Here is an 18,293-nt window from a genome sequence, read left to right as displayed (position 1 = left end):
TTTCTACGTGACTTTACCGAAAGAACCAACAAGTCATCCCTGCAGTCACGAAAGCTTCAAATCACGAGCAACGCCTTGTCGTGGGAGGTCAAGTGGTTGTCCTACGGATAGACGTCACCGCGCCATGGGAATGTGGAATTTACACAACTGTTTCAGAGCTCGAAACAGTTGGGCAGCATCTCAATGCTCATCTTGAGCCATAAACGCAATAACTTCTTTTTGTTAAACGTAAGGGTTTGATTTTAAAATTTTGTACTTGGGGCATGGGGTGGGGTGAGTGATTGGAGGCTTAGTGGTTATGTATATTAGGAGTATGTAGTCGTTTAGGGTTCATCGTTGGGTGCTTGTTGTGGTTCTGGGCTCATGTGTTAGTAGTTTCAAGTTTGGGGACTCGAGCTGGTAGTTAGGATTAAGGTCAAGGGCTGTCTCGGCCGTTTCCCTAGCGCAGGGGTCGGCAACCTACGGCTCCGGAGCCGCATGCGGCTCTTTACGGGCTGCTTCTTGACGATATGTACGTGAGTACAGTATGTACTCAGATGCATTGCGGCTCTTGAAATACTGAATTTTGTACCGAATTGTAAAGAAATGGCTCTTCTTGTTATTTTGGTTGCCGACCCCTGCCCTAGCGTTTTGAGATGGGGGTTGCATTTAGACGCTTATACGGTAAAAATACAACCACGTTTTGCCTTTTGTGAAGTCTCCATCCCTGAAGATTTCTTGGTGAACCAATTACATCATATTCTCACACGAATCAATCAACTCGTGTATGCACGATGTAATCTCAATCGTAATGTTTTAATTGGTGAATCGATGCATCGACACTTGCCTAATCCAGCACCTGACACTTTTAGGAAATGTATTTCCCTTTATCCGGTCACTCAATTGTTCAGTCGCTTATTGCTACTACCTTAGCTACTATGACGGATCTCTGTACCCATTAAGTTCCAACATTTTAATTCATGAGTGTTTACCTTCCCAGTTGGCCCTAACCACTCTGAAACTATTCTCCGACATATTCCGACTTCCTGGTTTCTGACCTGAATGTGCTTGATGCAGTTTCCAGCGAAACGTCACGTATCCAATTTCCAAATCTGGCAGCGAGATTTGTCCTCCCGCTCACTGGCGTGCAGGGAAGCAATCGAAATTGGCGAATTGTTAAACTCCTGTACACCACGTGACATTTTTTATTTGCTTTGAATTGTCGAGTGGTGGAGGGCTCCACACCAAAATCACGGCCAGATCGTCACGTGTCAAACCCCAAAAATCAATTATGAATCACCTGGGCTTCATCCCTTGACGTTATTGTTCCTGGGCCTTCTCCCCGTGTCGCTCTCAATTCCCATGTTCCCCCTGCCCCGTTTCACCACCTTCCCCGATGGTGTCCCTTCACTCGCGTAACGCGTGTTGAGATGCGGACGCATACATATTTTAGACGCGAGAGATTTAAATTTAAAACAATCGGCTTTTCCCAGCCAATGTTACGATTCTTAAATAAAACATTTATTAGTCAGGCCACGTAACGATCTGGCCACGATTTTTTTTTGTCATGATACCCTTCACCGCCCCGACGAAGCCAAATAAATCTAACTTGCATGGGTACAAGCGTTTAACACGCCGATTATAAACATTTCAGCTAATCGCTAAATTTGCAAGAACCTTACCGAAAAAAAATAACAAATGCTGCGTCGTTGCACACTCGTGCACGCGAAAATTGAATGTTTGCCCAAGTTGGGTGGCGGAGGGTTACACGACACATTTGGCCATATCATTAGGCGACCGAACCCACATTATGAATGTCAACGTTGCTGTTGCTCCTGTCGGCGTCGCCGGGCACCGCTGGCGTACGGGCGTGTGGCACCATGCACGCGGTTCATCTGTAAAACGTTTATTCTTAATTTATTTTGCAGGCAGTGCCGAACCATACATTTTTTACAAAATCCTCATCGTCGTCCAAAGGTGTTCGCCTCTTTCCCAGCCCCATCGCACCGCGGTCCCGCCAGCCCGCACAGACTCTCTCATTGCAACACCCCCTCCCACCCCCCCCAACATTAGAGCTTTCACATTATAACTTAAGTCTCTCTACATTCACGTAATATACAGTATATATATGTATATGCCATTACGTTACGAGTGGTGAGCGCGGTGAGAAGGGGGTAGCGGACGGGTCGTTGTTTGAGTTGGGGAGGAGGGGGGGTCGTCGCTCAGAGCCAGGGGATGGCGAGGTTTACCACGTGGTTGGTGCGAGTCGGGTCCCCCCCCCCAACCACCGCCGGAACTCGTAGTACAGAGAAGCGCTTGCGGGAACGCAAGGAGTGCGGAGTAAGGGGGGTTCCGTCTACGGCGAGCGAACGAGAGAGGGGCACCGTCGATGATTCGGACGCAATGGCGGGCCGCCGCCAATGGAATCCAGCCACAGAACTTATCGAATCGAAATGAACGATGGGAAGGATGGGCCAACAGCTTGGGGGTGAGGCTCACCAGCTAATTAAAGACATGCTCGCCTTAACCAACCAGACACTAGTACTAGCCCTACCTCTGAACCTAGCCATCTAGCCAACCAGGCAATAGTATTCAACCTCTGGCTCACCTTAACTCTACCCCTAACCAATTCCCAGACACAACACGAGCATTACCCCTTCTCCTAACCAACCAAACACTAGCACCCGGCCTTCAATTCACGCCAACTCTCGCGATAACCCTCACCAACTATCCAACCAGGCACTCGTACAAGGCCTCACAATGAGCCTGACTTGAACCCGAATCAAATTAGCCGACCAGACACCAACCCTAGTCCTGACCCTAGCCTCACCCCCGTTGCTTCACCGGGTGCCTTGCTGACGTCGTGTTCACTTCTCTGCGTCGGCGATCTCGGCTTCACTCATCAGTTCCATCCTCTACCCGGGTCGTGTGCCGCCCCCGGGTAAAGCCACAACCGTAAAATTACGCTGCTTCAGAAGGTACAATTAAAACGCATTAGACGTTAACAGACGCAACACGTGAGTCTTGATTAAAGTGACGAAGGCGCCACTCGGATACGACTGGGAACTAAACACACACGCATTCGCAATAAACTTGTGTACACCTATCCACAGTTATGGTATTGTACAATAATATTTCAACACAAATATTTTCCAGTATTTTTAAAGTCCTACAAATCACGCAAAAATTGTTTTCCTTCCAGAGACTACCCTCCGTCAGACTATACAGAACGGTAACTTGTTTCGAGCTTAAATATAAATAGGCGTTTGTTATGGATTAATGTGCACGCCGGGCCGAGCTTGGTTGGGCTCCGCCAGCCGCACGAGGCACCGACACACCGAGACATCTCCGTGCCGCCCATTCTTCGGACACCGTCCAGAGACGGCTCGGAGACGATGCAGGACCGTAGCCAAACAAAAACCCGGACTGGATTCTCTACGGGGTGGCCGGCCACGCAGCCACAGGGCACCATGCAAGTTGCGGCACGGCTCTCGCGCTGCACGGGAGCAAGGGGGTGGGGGGGTTGTGGGGAGAGGAGGTGGTGGTAGTGGGGAGAGGTGTGGATGGGGGCAGCGGCTGAGCGGAGGTATCATGCAGCAAGGAGTGTGCAGAGGCGGGAGGGAGGGGAGGGGTGGGTGTGGGTGGGGAGCAGCACAGAGACCGCAGTTGTGCGTGGGATCGTCGTGGTGCAATGTCGCGTGAGTCCGAGACAGCGCGCGCCGGGGCCACGACGACGGGCTGCAGCGGAGGGCCACGAGAACCCTGCCACAGCCGGCATGGAGACGACGACGGGGGGGCACCGGTGCGGAGGTCGCGGGTGACATGCGGTTGCGGACCTCGGCCACGGTCGCGATCACGAGCGGCCGGTGTCGCAGCGCTGGGCTCGTGTCTCTTGCGGGAATGTGGTTTGACGTTTCTCCTGCTGAGCCGCGGGTGCGTATAGAGGCGACCAAGATCTACAATCAAATCGGCCCCAACGTTTGAGTCGACTGAAGGACAGGCACGAGCGGGTGAGGGAGGGAGTGATAAAATGGCCGATCTCGAGACACCAGACACACGGGGCAGCGTTGAGATGAACGCGTCGAGACAGAGACACTGCTCCTGCACACTGCAGCGCCAGGCTGCAGGAGACGGCGTTGAGAGATAGTAGTGGGGACTGCACGGAGAGTGGAGAAGCAGTGGGAGGCAGCAGAAGTGATAGCAGCGGTGATATCATCGACAGCGGGAGAGACTGGCAGAGCGCAGCAGTGATATCGACAGTGGGAGAGAGCGGTAGTGACAGAGAAGGAGAGACAGTGGGAGGGAGCACAGCAGTGATGGGACTGATAATCGGGATGAGCAGCGGGAGACACCATTAACAGTGGTAGTGATAGCATCGGTGATATCATCGACGGGCCGGAGAGACTGGGCCAGAGCGCAGGAGTGATATCCCTGAAAGTGGGAGAATCAGGGGGGAGAGACAGCATCGATGGCTGAAGTGATAGCAGGAACAGCAGCATTGACACGGAGAGGAGAAGCAGCGTCAGAGGGACGGCGGGTGTGTTCGTGGCGTCGTGAAGAGAGGGGAGCCGAGCGCGGGCGAGGCGAGTGGCCGATCACTCGGCACAGCGCAGGACTCTCTCCTCCTCTTCCTCCTCCTTCTCTTCCTCCTCCCAGACACGAACGACCACGGTGTCCCCGCAGCTTCTCGCACACGGGGAGGCAGAAGGGGGCACACACGGGGCACCTCCCCCTCCCCTCCCTATCTGCATCCCACCACCTTCCCCATGCCCAGTGTCCTCCCACGCGCGCTTCCGGTTCCTAACGCAAGAGGAACAACGCACGCGCACACACACACCTCGTCACAACTTGACGAGCACGTGGGGGCCTTGTAGAGGCTCTCAGAATAAAACAGTGATTTCCCTATTCTTAGGTTTTTTCGGTAAAGTCACGTAGGTAAAACATTTAAATTAATAAAAGTAAAATGAAAATAAAATAAAAATCACGACGTTTCGGAGGCAACACAAGCTTCCGTCTTCAGGTGGAACCGTCACAGCACGATAGCTGTATCAAGTACTTACCGGTGTGCACGTGCGATGCATTTTCGGTGTGTGTGCGAGTGAGCGAGTGTGTGGGTGGGCGAGTGTGTGGGTGGGCGAGTGTGTGGGTGGGCGAGTGTGTGGGTGGGCGAGTGTGTGGGCGAGCGAGTGTGTGGGCGAGCGAGTGTGTGGGCGAGCGAGTGTGTGGGCGAGCGAGTGTGTGGGCGAGCGAGTGTGTGGGCGAGCGAGTGTGTGGGCGAGCGAGTGTGAGCGAGCGAGTGTGTGGGCGAGCGAGTGTGTGGGCGAGCGAGTGTGAGCGAGCGAGTGTGTGGGCGAGCGAGTGTGTGGGCGAGCGAGTGTGTGGGCGAGCGAGTGTGTGGGCGAGCGAGTGTGAGCGAGCGAGTGTGTGGGCGAGCGAGTGTGTGGGCGACCGAGTGTGTGGGTGAGCGAGTGTGTGGGCGAGCGAGGGCTTCACCGGTGTGCGCGAGCGGGTGAGTGCGGCGTGCCCGCCGGGCCACTATCCGGCGCGGGCCTGCAGCTCGTTGAGCCGCGCGCAGCTGGGCGTCGCCATGTTCTGCGCCTTGTGGTAGAGCGTGCTGTCTCCGAAGTAGCGCGCCCTGTAGATCATGTTCTCCTCTGGTCCGGCACACGGCGCATGGTACACACGGCAAAGGCGCGGCCGTTTAGCGCGACGACAGAAAAAAGCGTGCGTTACGCCGCGCTCTCGGCGCGTTCGGAAGCCCAACAGCAAGCGGCGGCGGCGATGGTGAGGCTCGGACCGCGGGTCGCATCGTGACTGCCCACAGCGATTCGGCCTCGTGATGCCACGTGAGCACCGGCTACGGTACGATTCGAGAGGCGATGGATGCCCTGTCGTCTGGTTTCCACCGTCCCCATTTGTGTTGTTGTTTGGGATTACCCACCCCGACCGTTGGCCCCTCTCCTGGCGGACGTGCAGGCTGGTGCCGGGTTACCTTGTGCCGTAGCACAGGGGCAGCTGCCGCTCGGGGTCCCCCCCCCCCCCCTTCAAATGGTTGAGATGAGGTACGAGGTGCTTACTCAAGCACCGCTCTATACATGCAAAGACGAGCATTGTTGTTGTTTCCACAAAGTCTTAATTGTGTAGTCTTCTTCGCTCAGCGTTTTGCGCATAACCGCTGGGAATGCGGCAGCTCGAGGGGTGAGGGTTTAGATCAAAGTGGGGGGGGGGGGGGTGAGGTGTCGGTGAGGGAGGATCTTGGGAGTGGGGGGGGGTTTGGATCTCGGGAGGGGTGAAGGTGTAGCCCGGGGGGGGGGGGGGGGGTGAGGGAAGATCACGGGGGGAGGGGGGGTGAGGATGGAACACAGGGGGGTGAGGAAATGGGGGGAGGGTAAGGGGGGAATTCGGTGGGGGTGGAGCTCACTCTGTTGTCGCTCCTTCCAGCAGTTGTTGCGAAGGTTGGCGACGTAGTCGTCCTCCACGCTGCGCTCCACACGCTCCAGGCCCTGCCCCTTGTAGTCTCGCTCAAAGTCCTTGTCTACGTAGTAGGGCACGCCCAGCTGCATGGTGTGCCGCGCAATCGTGTGGCCCAGGCCCCTGCAGTGACGTGCGCAGCGGTGACACACGGTGGAGACTCACGGTCACAAACACAGCAGTGACACACGGTAGGCAGTGACAGCGACACGCACAGCGGTGACACGCACAGCAGTGAAACAGTGACTCCCGGTGACAAACACAGCAGTGACACACAGTAGTGACACACAACAGTAACACGCAGTGCAGTGATACACGGTGCAACACAGTACCCATTGACAGTGACATAGTAACACAGTACAAAGGGAGGGATACACATTGATACAGGGACACATTGACACTTCGAGCTGGGACAAAGATTAGTGATTCACAAAATAGTCACACAGAACAGTGACAAGAATCAGCGATAAGCTCATTCACTTACACACACGGGCAGTAGCTAAGGCTGTAGGGCGGGTTGTGAATTATTTGTGTGAGCGAGTCGGTGAGCAGGTAATCGGATGAACAGGCGAGCGAATGGGTGAGCGAGTGGGTGAGTGAGCGAGCAAGTCGACACAAGGGTCGTAGTTGAGGCTACAGCGCACGATTGTAAATGATTTGCGTCATTCGGTGAGCGGGAAAGTGAGTGAATGAGCCAGTGGGTGGGCGAGTGGGTGGGTGGACTTACGGGCGATAGCTGAAGCCGTAGGGCAGATTATTAATGCTCTGTGCGAGTCATGAGCAGGTGAGTGAGTGAACGGGTGAGTGGGTGGGTGGGTGAGTGAGCGGGTAGACAACGGTAGTAGCTGAGGCTGCAACGCAGGTTGTGAATGGTTTGTGAGTGAGTTGGTGAGTGGGTGAGTGAGTGAATGAGCGAGCGGGCGAGTGGACTCACGGCCGGTAGCTGAGGCTGTAGGGCGGGTTGGACACCATGAGCTGGCTGATGATGGATACGATCACCAGGATAAAGATGGGCAGCAGCTGTACGAACATCGTGAACCCACCCTGCTGAGACAGCGAGGAAACCGCGCCGGAACTCATCACACGTGGTAACACGGATAGATCCTCTCAAAGGGGCGGAGGAGGACGACGACGACGATGACTCCACCAAAAGCCGCCACTCAAAGCAATTCGTATTTATCATCTGAATGTAACTGCACAGTAAAACCTCTCGGAAATGGACTCGATGAAGCCAGAATATGGGATAATCCAGGAAAGGACACCAAAATAAATCAACACCAGCTTCGTGTTCATGTGCTAATAAACACTTTAATTCTAGATTTGAAGCTTTCGTGACTGCAAGGATTCATACTCTTAGGTTTTTTCGGTAAAGTCAGATAGGTCAAAAATATAATTAAAATTAATAAAAGTAATAAAAATAAAATAATAAATCACGACGTTTCGGAGGCAACACAAGCTTCCGTCTTCAGGTGGAACAGTCACAGCACGATTGCTGTATCAAGTAAAGAATTTAAAGAGAGAGACTTTACTTGATACAGCAATCGTGCTGTGACTGTTCCGCCTGAAGACGGAAGCTTGTGTTGCCTCCGAAACTTCGTGATTTATTATTTTATTTTAATTACTTTTATTAATTTTATTTTATTTTAATTTTTACCTACGTGACTTTATCGAAAAAACCTAGAGTATAATTAACACTTTCCCATTCTGAGATCTCTGCCAGTTGCAGGCTGCATAGCGGCGTTGTTTTTAAAGACATTGTTCTCACCACAGAGAACCACAGCGATACGACCACACTCTATGACAGCTGGCGCCAAACTGTGCCACGCCCTCCCGCATGGCCTTGTGGAAGCCTCGGTACCGAGAGAAGTTATTTTAACTTCGGTGTTCTTTCGGTTTCGTCTTGATGATGGGCCTCCCCTACGTCGGCAAAGCCCTAAATGAATGCCTGGGGCAGTGCGTGAAACATCGTCACAAAGGTGGCCAGGCATGGTACTGAGCTCCCACCCCCCCTCGTGTGCCACGTTGGCCTTCACAGGTGCTCGCTAACAGCACTTGCCCCGACAGTCTGATAAGGCTAGAGGGGGAATCTCTGCCTGTGTGTGAGTGTGTGTGCGTGCAAAGTCCTCACATCGCCGTGCTGGTGGTCTGGCCGAGTGTTGCGCTGCTGGTGGTATGTGTAGCGCGCCTGCCCGTTGCTGTACACATGCACATTGGCTGCAACACACACACAAAGCATGCACCGCGTTTCATCATCATCAACAATGTCATTAGGTTCAGAGCTTTAAATCTTTACATTTATTTGTTTAAAGACTCAAAGACACTAGGAGGGGAGTAGCATTTGCCAAGAGTGACCTGGGTCATCAAAATGACAGAAATAAAGTAAAGCATTTGAGCAAATAGCAATCGGTGCAAAAACAATTGCATCACGTGAGAAATTGAACATATGGTACAAACACGAATCAATGCTAAATAAATTTGCTGTAGCGCGTGTCAGCATGTGTTACCGTGTCCCCGTGTATGTATGTTGAACTTCTTTCGCACTGCACGTAGCCAACCGTGCTAATCGGAGGTGCGGATCCCATGTCCCCGTGTCCCCATTGCGCCGTGTCCCCATGGCGCCGTGTCCCCATGTCCCAGTGTCCCTATATCGCCGTGTCCCTATATCTGCGTGTCCCCGTGACCCGTGTCTCGGTGTCCCCGTATCCCCTGCTCACAGCTGGGGAAGCCGCCCCCAAAGAACATGTTGAAGAGGTCCTCGGGGGAGATGTCGGCCTCAAAATCGCGGGAGTGCTCGTGCGCCGAGCGCCGGCCCCGTGGCGCCGCCGCCTGCTCGTCACCGTACTGGTCGTAGCGCCGCCGCTTCTCGGGGTTACTCAGCACCGCGTACGCGTTTCCTATGCCTGTATGGTCACATCATCATCAGAGCCACCACATTGTCATCGTGATCATTGCCGTCATAGCCATGAACATCGTTATGAAAAATCATGAGCATCATAACAATTGCCGATGACACCGATGATCACACAGACCCTCTCGCACGCACTTACACCACACACACAGAGGGTTCAGTGAGCGACCAAGCATGCAAGTTAACGGACGAGTGAGTGAGGGAGGGAGGGAGGGAGCGAGCAAGCTATTGAATGAGTGATTGAGCGATCGAGTGATTGAGTGAGCGGGTGGGTGAGTGGGTGTTTGAGCAGGTAGGTGAGTGAGCGAGCAGCGAATGAGCGACTAGAACAAGTGAGCGGGTGAGCATGTGAGCGAGTGAGTGGGTGGGTGGGAGTCTCCTCACCCTTGAAGGCCTCGGTGGCGCCGGGAGCATGGTTCTTGTCTGGGTGGAACTTGAGTGCCAGCTTGCGGTAAGACTTCTTCAGCTCCTCCTCCTGCGCATCTTTGGCCACACCCAGGATCTCGTAGTAATCCTTGCAGCGCTTTATCCTTCAGGGGCAAGAGGAGGCGGAGATCACGATGGGAGGGAGGGAGGGAGGAGAGGGAGGGGGGGAGGGAGGGGAGGGAGGGGAAGGAGGGAGGGGGATGGGAGGAGAGGGACCATCTCTGCTGGCACCAGGCACAATGCCAGTCGCCAGGAACATGTACACTCTGACCTCACGTAATAAGAAAATAAAACCCATTTGGAACTCTGACAGTGAGCAGTGCATCACCCTGAGTGTGAGAGTGACCTGCTGAAGGGGACACTCCATTAATTTCCAGTGACCTATTTACCAAAATTAAACACATTATTTGAAGCTGCTGCATCGGCAGTGGTGCAAGGGCACAATTAACAAAATATAACTCAACACGTTCATCAGTGACACTGCGTGGCCTTGACAGGAACAATAAACAATCGGCGACGTTTTGGGCAGTGGCCCTTCTTAAAGTGCAGTCTGCACTGTACACCACTGTGTAAAGTGCAGTATCCCAGCTCGTATCCACTCCTCTGGCCTCTCTATTTAGGCTCTTTTTCCAGACTCGGGCTTCTGCACTTTCCCAGACGCCCTGCTGTCACGATGTTTGCAGCATGGCAGTCAAATCGGATGTTTTATTCTCTGGGTGGGAAGTTTGCCAAATAGGTGACAAACCGGAATTTATACGATAGGGTTTTTTTTTCCTGTAGCGTGCAGTCATTGACTTATATAAGAACACGAACTCCCAACACTTGAGAACCCGGTTTAGTCACGGGCGGCTGAAACTGAGGATCTCAGCAGTGTTGGCCAAGTGCTCTGAACCCTGAGCCACCCGGCCTCACTAGAATCGCCACGACTGTCTGGAACTCGATTCCTCCAGCCACCTGTGCCGTTGACTCCCTAACCCCTAATCAAGTCCAGGCTCAATACTTTTCTGTATTGCCCTCTGCCTATGATTGCCTGCCTCTCGCTTTCAAATAACTATGCCCGCTCCTTCTATACGGCATATTCATATGGGATTGTATATAAATCCAAACTGTATTTACCCGCACAGAGACCCACAAATTGTATGTATGCATCTTCTTGGTTCTTTCGGTAAAGTCACGTAGAAAGGAAATAATAAAATAATAACAGACGCTGTCTTTCCGACAGACCTGTTCTTCACCTGAGGACGGCTGCTTGCGTTGTGGCCGAAACGTCGTGAAAATTGTATTTTTTATTATCCTATTAGTTCCCTTCTACGTGACTTTACCGAAAAAACCAAGAAGATGAATCCCTGCAGTCACAAAAGCTTTAAATCGAAATGTATGCATGTTGAATTTATTTCACGTAGCCGACCGTGCACATGGGAGTGGTGGTGCTGGAGACCACGGCAGGCCCTCACCTCTTCACTGCCTCCACCTGCTCCTGAGTGTAGCTCTTGGCCGTCTCGGTGGAGCCGGCGGGCCCCTTAGCGTCGCCCGCTTCTGATCGACGGCGCATTTGCGGTGAGCCCGGCGCATCGGCCTGCCCGTTCTGTCCCGCGCTGCTCCCGTTGCGAGAGATTACGTCGATCAGGGCTGTGCAGGAGGGGGGGGGGGGAGTGCACGGGGATACATGGGCAACATCAGTCATCAGCGCCGAGCTCTGCCAATTGACCAACCAACCGGGCGGCTAATAAGCCGGCCGGTACAATTCCACGCCGAGTTCTCGCCGCATGTACTCCTCTACAGCCGATTTGGTTTGCACAACCGATTGCTCAGGTGTAAACCAGGCTGTAAAGAAAGACAACCTTAGTGATATATGCGAACCCTGTAATGACGCGCCGATTCACATCGAGTCTTACACCGACGATACTTAAATACAAGAACACGTGACATCTCGTCACCCGTGACCGATCCACTGCCAGATGAAGGCCTCCTCAAGTCGTTGCAATCTCACCAGGTCACGCGATGCAGCGAGCCATAAAGCTCATGCACATGAGCTGGCTTAATTGTTTCATCTCCATGGTAGACGCCTTCTCGGGCATGTTCCATCATTTGTCTTGACTACCAGCCATCAGCACTGATCAGCGCTAAGTATAGCCAAGCAATGCAGAAATCGAAACGAGACTTCAACCAGCATTGACTTGACAAATGGCTACACACGAGATGCAAGGTGCTATGAATTGGCAAGGCATTTAAGCAAGCACCATACACACAAAGATTATGACTGCGACCACTATCTGGCTCTTTTTGTGTGGAAGTGTTTGGGTGCGTTTGGATGGACGTTGCTTTGTGAGCGATGTTCGTTGGAAACTCGCGGTGTCTCCACCACGACGGTGGGGTTATGATCTGGGTGACGTCTACGGCCCGGGCTCGTCTGCAGAAGGGTGATGAGCCACAGCCGTTTCGGCGGTCAGCCAGGGCCCCGGTGCTCATGGCGATGCCCAGGGGCCTTGTCTCCTGGCCTGGTGTGAAGGGATGGCACCCCCCCCCCCCCCCCCCCCCGAGGATAAAAATAACGCCGGAACACAGTGTTTCGGTATCCTGGCGTCTGGGGTTCCGGTGTCCACAACGCACGGTGTGTGGTAACGGACACGGTGAGAGCATACGCGAGCCCGGTACAAAGGGGAGGCTCCATCGGTTACTCCGGCACTAGCTTCACCGGGCGAGCACCAGCCACGCGACGCGGCGCTAACGGCCAGCTACAGCCGCCCCCCCAGCGCGAGATACATCACAAGCACCAGCCTAATTCGGAGCCTTGGCTGCAATCCAAACACAAGCTTAGCACGTCGGTCCTGACACCACCCCGCCCTGACGCCAGCTCTATCCCTAATGCCACATCAAACTTCCCCTTAAACCCAAAAACAAGCCCTAATACCAGTATGAACCAAAACACTAGCTAACCCCTATCAAACCAACAGCCCTACCAGCAAGCCCTGATAGTCCTTTTAACCCAAACACTAGCCCTGATAAAACCAATATCCCTAACACGGACCCCGACTCAGCCGAGTACAATTCACCAGCTGACAAAACAACGCAAGAGGAGCAACAGCAGCAGCATCGCTCCGCTGTGGTGTAGAATGACATTACGCCACTTTTATCCAACGTTCATCAGACCCCTGCGAGCGATGTAATGTGCACGCGAAGAAGTCTACTGTATTCTTTAGCGACGGGCAACGCACGCAAGCCTAATCTGCAACTGGAGCTAAGAAGAGACAGCCTCAGCTTGAGCAGCAAATGCGTGCACAGTATATTGACGCATACACAGAGGGCTTCGCATACATGAAAGTACACGTGTACACACACAGCTACATAGAGGGTGCATACAGAGCTGCATATATTCAGCATGCACACATGTACACGCACAGCTTCATATACACAGCGTGTATGCATAATACACACAGCTGTATATACACAGCAAGTATATGTGTACACACAGCTGCACTTAAGAGGATATAGACAGCATGTACCTATGATGTACTGCATGTATGAGATGTGTATGCTAAGCACGCACACGGACAGTTTAGGATTCTGCCGTAGTTTAATGGTTAGCCCATTGGACTTACAATCCAGAGGTCGCTGGATCAATCTCCCAGCACAGCAGTTGAAACAATGGTGCAAGTTCTCTAAATTACTCCCAACCCACCCCCCCCCAACCACCTCTGTCCACCCGGAAGTAGAGACGGGTACGCCAGTTAATGGACTCTGCGGGTCACGTGTGGTGGTGGGGTAAAATGTGGCTACTTTCAGTTTTCATTTATTTGGTAAAGCCCTGTGAGCCATTCGGCTCTTGAATCGGGTGCAACCGCAACAAACACAAAAACATGAACAAGAGAACATCTTCAAGTGACTATGCGCAAACAGAAAAATCCAGGAAAAAATAAACTTTTTTCCAGAAAAAGCACCGTACACCAACGCTGTGTGCAAAAATCCCAGTGGGATGCAAGTCAAACAACAACAACAACCACAAGACAACTTAGATTAAAGCCATACTCCCACCTCTTCCATCACGTCTGGTGTGTAAAACTAGGCAAAAATACCCTCTAGAGGGATTCTATAGAGCTCCCTCGGTCAGTATTGCAGTGCAGTCGTTGCAGGGATGAAACTTTACCGCTTTTACGAACTGATTCATAATATTCATAAATTGAACTTTACTGCAATCGACATTCAAGCCATTGTCACAGCGGCAAAGTTACGTTTCACAGTCTGCGGCGGTTTCACGGAAGGCGAGCGATGTCATCCCAATAGACTAACTTGCAGGCCATTGTTTTTGTTTATTTCTTTTGGGCGAACTGGACCATGACGCCGGCACGCGATGGCCCACGACTCGTTCCGAATGACGTCGGGGGATCTTTAACGTCTGCTCCGAAGCGGAGCGGTGCGCATTCTCTGCTCAATACGGTACAGCCCGCCGCATTTGAGCCGTGAACCTTCGCAACAAGTGGCGAGCACGCAACCGCTAAGCCACGTCGCCGCCCTATGTAATATACACACGGTGAACGCAAAGCTTAATTTATATAGCATGCATCAGAACTGGAGTCAATAAGAATTACAATTGTAGCACTATCGATGGGGCTCAAATCACATTCTCACTACAATTCATTAGGAATATTACGAGTACAAAATACTCGACACCAGGTCTGCAATGTGGATGCACGCAACTTCACGTACACATCATGTACGCCGACATCGTGTGCCCATACAGTATAGAGCTTAATGTACACAGAGCACGTACACATACAGCATGAACACGCAGCTTTTGGTACACAGCATGGAATTATACAGCATGTAACAACACAGCTTCATCCACACAGCAAGTACACATATAGCAGGTACACATATAGCGTGGAAAGAACTTCATATACGCCAAGAGATGCATGTTCCACATACAAGACCACGATCCCCCGTATAGCCTTAACAGACTGTAGGGGCAAGTGCTGTTAGCGAGCACCTATGAAGGCCGGAACGGTACACGAAAGGGTGGGTGACCAACACCACGCCCGACCACCTTTGTCTCCCTAGTGGCGACGTTTACACACCATACCAGGTAATCGTTTGAGGATACATATACGTGGCACATACATAACACGAACTAGCAGTGGTACCTTGCGATCCAGTGTTTTGGAGGCAAGAGTCGGCGGACAACAAACATTCACGAAAAGCTCAAGTCCACAAAGACTGCGAGGTGGCCACGATGTAAGCAGTAGAGCAACTGCGTTCTTAAATCCCTGTGTGTGAGCTTTTAAGTGTTTTCACCCGATATAGGTGTACGTGCTCTTTCTTTCCATATGCAAAGTAACGAGTACATGGAAACGGTCAAACGTCTGAATTCAGAACCCTCCTGAAAAAGTCTTGAGACTCGGGCAAGGGCTTTTCTGGTTAAAAGGACATACAGGCATTAGCCTGATTGGATTGCGCATGCAGGGACCCTAATGGGGGGCACAAGAGCCGCTCTTATATTGTAGTACATGTATGTTATACTATACACGTATGTACGCATGTTGAACCTATTTCGCCGCCCTACGTAGCCAACCGTGATAATTAATCGGTGGTGCAGCAGGACATCAAAATATACAGTCAAAATCAAAGTGAGTTCCTGGTCAAATGAGCATTTAGGTCGTGCTCTTTAAGCGTGCTGATGTTTCCCGTTTGAAGCCTTGAGCCAGCGATGACAATTCCATATTCCTATGGCGGGGGGTGAGTATAGGATAACCACTTTTGACTTTCCACCCACAAAAGTGGTACATTTTTTATCCGCGTAGGAGAAATGACGTTCTGAGTAATCATCACCTGACCGCGGCATTTAACATTAACAGAACGTGGGCACGTACAGGGTAGCACCAGCCACTGACCGAAAGGACATATACTGACCAGCAGACAGGCACACTCAAAGACGCATGCATGCACGCATTTATTACCGGGTATCAATACCGTTAATCAGCCCAGCATATCGACAGAGATCGGTGGACTCATTTGTTTGACAGAACGATCGGCAGGTTGATTATAACAATATCGACAGGGAGTTCCTCCGGTCGACACTAACGGTAACCATATTTACCTTCACAATGGTCGATATACTGACCGTAACACCGCTAGACTCTACTAATAGGGGTTTTCCCCTTTTTTCTGGCAACAAAACTGACACCTTTTGCAAGGAATCATGTTTACATTAACCACAATACTTGCAGTCAAATGCAACAAAAAAACAATACCCTGATAATTTATGCATTGTCCTTGAAACTGATTGATCCACACCAGAGACAGCTTTCTTTAGAGCCTAGTCTCATATGATGTTCGACCAGATGACGCCAAGTATTGTTTTTGTTTGCATTTGACTGCAAGTATTGTGGTTAATGTAAACATGATTCCTTGCAAAAGGTGTCAGTTTTGTTGCCAGAACAAAGGGGAAAACCCCTATTAGTATATTTTGGTACTGGCAAAGGAGGTCCCATGATGCAACCGCTAGACTCATCAACATGTCAATAGACATCATGACGAGTATCAGACCGTAAAGGAAACCGCTGTAGTTACGCGCTCATTCAAAGGAGGAATATCAAAACTACACCAACTCTCTCCCTAAGTCCTCTCCGTCGTGGCTACCAGATTTTGCTCGACATTGGCATTTTAGCTATTGGACACCAAGGGTGGCACAGTCGGTTTTTTAACATAGGGTTTAATTGTCTTTTTATATTAAACCCGGCCATCTGAGATTGGGAGAAATCCGGTTTAATTGGTTCTAATTGCAGAAGCGCACTTCGCCAACTTCTCAACGATGGGCTTCATCCATTCCAAGCGAAGGAACTCACTGGCGCCCACGATTGTGGAGGAGAAGCTCATCGTGTTCATCAAGACCAACCTGCCCGCCGCATTCTACGACTACCCCGTGCCCGACGGCCCCCCCGAGTACGATAGCAGCACCGACGAGGAAGCAGCCTAAGCCTTGGACCAGAGTTTCGTATTCATTAAACCAGGTTGTAATTCCCCGAAATCGGGTTTAATTGTAATAAAGAAAAAACCCGATGCCTGCCGCTGGAAAAATCGGGTTTTTTTCCACCCATGTTGGACACAAGCATAGAAACCAGTATCGTACCGACCGGATGAAACTCCGACTGTAATATCGGAAACCACTTAACCGATATAGAAGTTTACACTCCACTTAGCGACAGCTCCGTTGACGCATTCAGTAGGTTGTCATATCGGCCCTAACAGCGGCACACGCTCGCTCACCAGCTAAACAACAACCGGCAAAACGTATCAGAACCCCGACTGATGCACAACACCGACAGTTTGATCAGCAACACACACACACACACACACGGTCTGTCACGCTGCCCCCACAGACAAACCATCAGTCCCGGTGGACACAAGTGGCGTGTGGCAGCAATACCAAGAGGCACTGAACCGGCCAGGATGACACCGACCCGGAATCACACCGCCCCGTCTGGTACAACACCGTCCGGTGGTAGACACACTGGCCGAGAAACATACCGACAGGCAGACTGCACAGTGTACAAACTGACCGGCAGGCATGCCGAGGAACCGGTAGGACACCGACTCACAAAAGACGACCGCCATAACCAGTCACGGGCAGTACGAACCCGCCCTGCCTCGCTAGGCCCGAGTGCGGGCCAACGACGCCGCTCGGATAGTTTCCCTGCCGGGCGCGACGAGGGTGAAGCCGCCCGGGGGGCTCAGCCTGAGACGCGGCGAGCGCTAGGCCCGATTCGCGGCGCGAGCGGACGCGCCACACGGACGCAACGGCGGTCGCCACCTTTGGCCTTGTCGGTGGGGAAGAGCTTCTCGGCCTTTTGCAGGAACTTGAGCGCCTTGTCGCGCTCTCCCGCGCGCAGCGAGCGCTCGGCGATGTCCACGCAGCGCGCCGCCTCGTCCCGATTGCCGTCCATCTTCCCGCAGCGTCACGTACTCGCAGCGCGCATGCGCGACACGAGCCCCCACCTCTCGCCCCCCCCCCCCTAGCAGATCACGCGAGTCACGTGACTCCCTCCACCCAACGCCCCCCCCCCTTCCTCCGCCCCCCCCCCTTCCTCCGCCCCCCCCCTTCCGCCTCCCCCCTTCCGCCTCCCCCCACCACCGCCTCCCCCCCCCGCCTCCCCCCCCGCCGCCTCCCCCCCCACCTCCCCCCACCACGGCCTCCCCCCCCCGCCTCCCCCCACCACAGCCTCCCCCCCCACCTCCCCCCACCACCGCCTCCCCCCCACCTCCCCCCACCACCACCTCCCCCCCCACCTCCCCCCACCACCGCCTCCCCCCACCACCGCCTCCCCCCCCACCGCCTCCCCCCCCCCACCTCCCCCCCCACCACCGCCTCCCCCCCCACCACCTTCCCCCCACCACCACCGCCTCCCCCCACCACCACCGCCTCCCCCCCACCGCCTCCCCCACCACCGCCTTCCCCCCACCACCACCGCCTCCCCCCCACCGCCTCCCCCACCACCGCCTCCCCCCACCACCACCG

General features: G+C 53.0%; 1 protein-coding gene across 2 annotated transcripts; it reads right to left on the bottom strand.

The window, feature by feature from the left end:
• Positions 1-1,879: 1,879 nt before the first annotated feature.
• LOC133354363 (dnaJ homolog subfamily B member 12-like) lies at positions 1,880-17,735 on the bottom strand. 2 transcript variants are annotated; one of them, XM_061571144.1, is made up of 9 exons: positions 17,589-17,735; positions 11,239-11,413; positions 9,743-9,888; positions 9,165-9,350; positions 8,579-8,664; positions 7,385-7,497; positions 6,401-6,573; positions 5,473-5,633; positions 1,880-4,779 (listed from the first exon to the last, which is right to left on the bottom strand). In XM_061571144.1, the coding sequence occupies exons 1-8, from the start codon at positions 17,719-17,721 to the stop codon at positions 5,515-5,517; spliced, it is 1,131 nt and encodes a 376-aa protein (XP_061427128.1). In that variant the 5' UTR covers positions 17,722-17,735; the 3' UTR covers positions 1,880-4,779; positions 5,473-5,514. The 2 variants fall into 2 exon arrangements, with proteins under 2 accessions (XP_061427128.1, XP_061427129.1); XM_061571145.1 differs by having other exon boundaries at positions 7,385-7,494.
• Positions 17,736-18,293: the final 558 nt, after the last annotated feature.

The sequence above is a fragment of the Lethenteron reissneri genome, chromosome 47 (genome assembly GCF_015708825.2).
Source record: "Lethenteron reissneri isolate LAM-NWPU_2019-01 chromosome 47, ASM1570882v1, whole genome shotgun sequence".
NCBI classification, from domain to species: Eukaryota; Metazoa; Chordata; class Hyperoartia; order Petromyzontiformes; family Petromyzontidae; genus Lethenteron; species Lethenteron reissneri.
Note: the sequence above shows the minus strand (reverse complement) of the source record. Positions and strands in the feature narration are given on the sequence as shown.